General features: G+C 35.5%; 1 protein-coding gene across 2 annotated transcripts; it reads right to left on the bottom strand.

Annotated features, from left to right (window-relative positions):
• On the bottom strand, positions 1-5,010 carry LOC113713307 (gamma-glutamylcyclotransferase 2-3-like). 2 transcript variants are annotated; one of them, XM_027237003.2, is made up of 8 exons: positions 4,756-5,007; positions 4,599-4,675; positions 3,990-4,043; positions 1,966-2,022; positions 1,796-1,836; positions 1,627-1,698; positions 896-975; positions 1-318 (listed from the first exon to the last, which is right to left on the bottom strand). In XM_027237003.2, the coding sequence occupies exons 1-8, from the start codon at positions 4,862-4,864 to the stop codon at positions 251-253; spliced, it is 558 nt and encodes a 185-aa protein (XP_027092804.1). In that variant the 5' UTR covers positions 4,865-5,007; the 3' UTR covers positions 1-250. The 2 variants fall into 2 exon arrangements, with proteins under 2 accessions (XP_027092804.1, XP_071925710.1); XM_072069609.1 differs by lacking the exon at positions 3,990-4,043 and having other exon boundaries at positions 4,756-5,010.
• Positions 5,011-5,387: the final 377 nt, after the last annotated feature.

Genomic DNA, 5,387 nt, shown 5'->3' with positions numbered 1-5,387 from the left:
TTAACCATCAGCTCATTGTCGATTGTGATAGATGGATTTTTGCTAAGAGGGCTTACGTTCAGAATAATGGATTGAAGATGACAACGAACTGTCTGTTTGAATACACAGTATAATTTGACATGTTCATGGTTAAGTTGCAATAAGCTTAACCGTTGCCATTAAAGAATAGTTCCAAACACTTTTTGTTGTAAATCATTTGTAGTTGAAAGCCAAGTTTTTCATCTTTGGTGGCCACAGTATCACGAAGAGGTCAATTCCGCCCAGAAAGAATGCTTCTCACTTCATTTGCGAGATCAATGACATGTCTATCTTCACATCCTATCATATGGCAAACAATAAGAACAATTTGTAGAAAATAGAGTCTACAGGATCAACTAGTCTTCTTCACATAGGCAAAACATAACAATAGTAAACAAAACTAGAAATGGTCAGAAAGGAAGCAGCAGCAAGGAGACTGATTTTATTTTATTTTATTTTTAACAAGTAAGATCAACTTTACCCCTAAAACAGTATCATCATATACAAAATGTTTCTATTGACATTTGAAGCTCGACCAAAAAGCATCCAAGAGTCAATGCAAATTGTCTGTCTATCCAAAGACACCATGTAAAACAAAATACAGTGTGCTATAAATTGTGTTTTGGTTATCATGGAATGAGAGGGATTGGATGGATTTTCCGGGCTTAAAGAAACATTCATGTATTATAGGCTATAATACATGAATGTTTCTTTAAGCCCGGAAAATCCATCCAATCCCTCTCATTCCATGATAACCAAAACACAATTCCCAGGCAGTCCCAATCCATGGAGAGCATGTGCTTTTCTACAGGTGAGTAAAGATGAAGACTAAAAAGGAGAATAAGTTCCGTGGTAGTTTGAAGTAAAAGCATGTTACCTAAAAGAGTAAGTGCCTTTTCAAGCTGGAAAAGGTAGTCTCTGTTAGGTCCAGAGGGGCCTTCAGCACGAACAATTTGACTGTACAAAAGCAACAATATATTAGGAGGCATTGATTTCAAAACTCAAAACCAAGTGCCACTCTCATGCAATATCCAAGAGCAGATAAAAATTATAGAGGCTATTCTAGAAGCAATAAACATGAATATTTAACATATAAAACAGAGTCTGGGTATAAGAAACATGCCAAATGCCTTCTAGATATTGGCCTTTAAACAATCCATCGAAATTTCCAAGAACAGTGTATTCACTCAACCCTCCTAGAATCCCTTATCGATGATAAATTTTAGGATCTGGAAGGCTGGAAAATAATAGCTGCAACACTCCATGAAGAACAGGATCATTTTCTAACTAAAATGATTTATAAGGACAAAGCAAGAATGAGGAATGAGAAGGGTGAGAATCAAGCCCATTTCTAGGATGAGGATCAATGGCCATAAATCACTGGGCTTTAACCAAATTCCCTCGAATAGAAGAGCTTCTAACCTTAGATTTTTTAATGTGTGTCAGTCTAATTAAGTTTGGCAGCATATAGAAGTCCTTCATACCCGTAAATGTTTGAATTACCGGTCAATGTCTAAATATAACATACTAGCAGTAACAAAGCAACTAGCAGAGCTTAATGCTTAAGCAGACAACCCAAAATGCAGGAAAAATGAGGAACAGATGTACTTTGCAATTTCCTGAAGGGATGCAGGCCCAAGGTAATTCCTGTTGAGCTTCTTGTCAGCTGATGCAATATATCTAAGCATAAGTAGTGATAGTGTCAGTTTTGTCCCGATCATCTTTAACTAAAAAAATGTAGCAATCATGAAATTCTGAGAGGGTTTCTGCAGCTTACATCAATACACCAGACACCGCTGGGACAGTGGCAGCCCGATCCTATTACAAATTTGGAGAGAGAAAAAGATAAACCACATCACTTATTCAGAGGCATAGTCAGTTACTAAAGTAGCAAATGCTTAAAGTAACAAAAAATCAGTACCATCATCATTAAGAAGCTAGACTTACAGTAAATATATCAACATGCGCTTTTTGGTCATATTGCTTTTCCCTCACTTCAAGATACTGAAAGTCAGGCGATCAAACACATTCAGTGCAATATAAAAAGGTAAGGGAAGCCAGAAATTACTGATGTACGTCTGGTCAAGTAATAGATAATCAAAAATTGGTTCTTTAAAGTTAAGCATAAGCCAGCAAAACTATTATGAATGAAATATAAAAAAATAAATAGCTAACTTTAGTTGGCTCTTCATTTTGAACAGACCTAATCAAACATGATCAAAGCAAAGTGGTTGTCAATTACCAAAAGCACTTCAACTCCAAAACGGAGGAATTGTCAAGGCCAACAATCTTTCTCATTGTCAATTTATTACCACAGCATTATTGATTCCAACTGAGAAAAATTTGTCCCGGTCTTCTTTAGAGGTTACAGCTAAAATAACAGGATAGAGCTAGATTCCCATCACATACTAAGTTGCTTAAGTAAAAGAAAAGAATGCACAACGCACATTTAAGACAAATCACCTAAAGAAATGTCAGTTTTTGGTTATCAAGCTAAAAGGAAAAGGTTTAGCAACAGTTATTTGGTGTTGACTTTGTGAAGAGGAGACAACTATGGAAGTCAGTCCCATAAATGCTGATGCACATTTACGTTCTCCATAACCATGGTTCAAGAGATAGCTGCAGCAATAGCAAATTGACATTTGGCAAAAAGGATAACAAGCAATAGAGGAAATTGGGTGCTTTGTTTATACACTCCTGAACAAGTAAACTTCCATAGATCTCTTCCTAGGTTCAGCTAATCATCAGTACACTTCTCACTCTTTATGGAATTTCAAATGCCATTGAAAAATAAAATAACAATATCTGGTTAACTCATTGTCAAGTAATGATTTCCAAACTAGTTCTAAACTTCAATGTATTATGCATGAAGGAGGAATTACGGAGAAAAAACAGCCACAGATAAGCACGGAGATTCTAAAGATGCTTAATAGATGCAAATGTACAGACGATAAGTCTGCCAAAAAAGATGTGCTGAGATCATTATGCCACTTGCAAAAAAAAAAGAAGTTTTTAACAACCTGAACTATGTCAGGTTGAGTTAGGTTGGGGTTGAGTGAGCAGAAGAGAATTTATGTTCCATGAGGAAACAAAGACACAAAGAGGAAAAAAATATTTAGATTCAGAAGCAGATAAAGTTCATCTGCCCTCCATTCACTGTTTTAGATGATGACAAAAGTAACTTTTAGATCAGGCTACTGCATGTTAGGAAATTCTAAAAATGGTGGGCTTGAAGAACAAGAAGTATGTCCTTAAAAAAAAACCACCAGACAGCATGGAGCAAGCTCTTCAAATGACATATTTCTGACTATGCAAATGCTTAAGATAATTAAATTAGTTGGAAATAGAAGCAGCCTTCGTAGTCCAGGCACAAATTAATAAGTTTTAGCTCTATCCTGAGGAATTAAAATTTGTAAAGGTACTTGATCAATACAGCCCAAGACTATATTCAACAATTTGGATAAGTCGAAAATAAAAAGTGAACCGCTTAAATTGGATCTAAGGCACTCCAGAAAAATCAAACAACCAATTTTAGCAATAACAAAAGCCCCCCCAATCCTGAAACAGATAGGATGTTGATTCTTCTCTGCTATTAATCAAGTTAGGCTTAAGTTTTGACTGCTAACTCAACACAACAACCAGGAACTCTGCAAAGGTTTAACTCTCCTCTGAAAGTTGAAGGTTTAGTGAAGATCTCCATAAAGAAGTTAGACTGATGTCAGGTAGCTTTCTCACATTTAACTCAAAGGCCTACCTGTCGAGCTGTCAACCCAAACTTACAGGTAGGAATACAAATCAATACACCCTAAACATCAAGTCTGAGGCATATTACTGATTAAAGTAACCAAAATTTGAGATGAAGACAACATGGACCCCTTTTCCTCCAACAAGACGGTGTAAAGAACAGTAAATGCCAAAAACTGGTACTTACTAATGTAACAAGCATACGATAAAGTATAAAAACAACATACCGTCAGTGCTTCTTCTTGATCTTCCTTCCGGATTATCTTGTATGCAGCACCCCACTAACCTCGCATGGTCAACATCATTAACATTATAAATGAGACTGGATCCCCTGTTCTCATATTACATTTACCACAATTCTACTTCTATAATCAATTTTTATCAATTAACAGTAATAAAAATACTCACTTTTTATCAGTTAACCACTCTATTCTACTACTTCTTACTCTGTCTCTGTAATATTGACAAAAAAACCACAAATCAACTTTTCTCCAGATCCAAAATACTGTAATGCAACTTCAAATGAAACCTGAAAGGAGTGGCACCACCCTTAACTTTTTTGGCCATGCAAATTCACAAGAAATACTCTATTCTTCATTGAATTCACAATCACTCTAGTTACATCGAGTTCTTATAAAAATAAAAAATTGGGATATCATTATCTTCTTTTACATAAGAAGAAAAATCAACCAAACATGCCAACAACAATTCCCAAATGATAATTTTACCATAGAATCAGAGAATTCTACACAATACAAGAGGTAATTAATACAAATTAACACTTTAACATTATTAGACAACAAGAAAAAGAGAATCTTGAAAGAAGAAGTACTCACACAAACCTCCCCTTCAGCAGGCTCCAATGTGACAGTTCTACCTGGGAATTCTGGAGTGCCCCTGTGATCAGTACTCCCTGCAAGAAAATCAAAACTCATCACAAAATTGATCAAAATACACCCTTTAAAAAAAAAAAGTGTGTGGAAAAACGGTTGCCTTGGTAGAAGACTCGACGATAGCCTTTGATGAAGCCCACAAGGCGATCATCATAGTGGAAGCCAGTTTTCCAAATTAAAGAACCGTAGCCAAAAACCCACATCGCCATGAGTTTTTGGGTTATAATGCGATTAACGAAATGAGATTGAGAAAGCCACTCTCTGTAGAAAGTGAGAGAGGCTGCAGAAAAGAAGAGAGGAAATAGAAGAGAAGACAAATGGCCGGTTGGTAGGGGAGATATAGCCGAAACGTGCGTACAACTAACAGTAGCGTCTTTGGACGGGAAAATTGCACATTTAGAACTTCAACTTTTTCCCAATAACATCAGATGTAGACTGTAAACTTTTTTTTTCTTAGCCATTCTAATATTTTTTGGTAAAATTCAGCTATGCAAATTTTTTCGTGGAGTAGCATAGGGCAATTTTGAAAACCAACCATGTGACGACTGGGAAAATTCGCTCATATTTTTTAAAATTTTCTCTTATTTTAATTAAATTACTTTATAATATCTTTACTATTCATTTACTCCTTCAATAGTTGTAATGAATAATAGAATTAAGAATTTTGTCTTTAGTTTTATAATTAGGGTAAATTAAGATTTTCGCATATTCTGATAGTGTGATTAATTGTGG

The sequence above is a fragment of the Coffea arabica genome, chromosome 10c (genome assembly GCF_036785885.1).
Source record: "Coffea arabica cultivar ET-39 chromosome 10c, Coffea Arabica ET-39 HiFi, whole genome shotgun sequence".
Classification (NCBI taxonomy): Eukaryota; Viridiplantae; Streptophyta; class Magnoliopsida; order Gentianales; family Rubiaceae; genus Coffea; species Coffea arabica.
The sequence above is the reverse complement of the archived record's forward strand: the minus strand, read 5'-3'. Positions and strand labels throughout refer to the sequence as shown.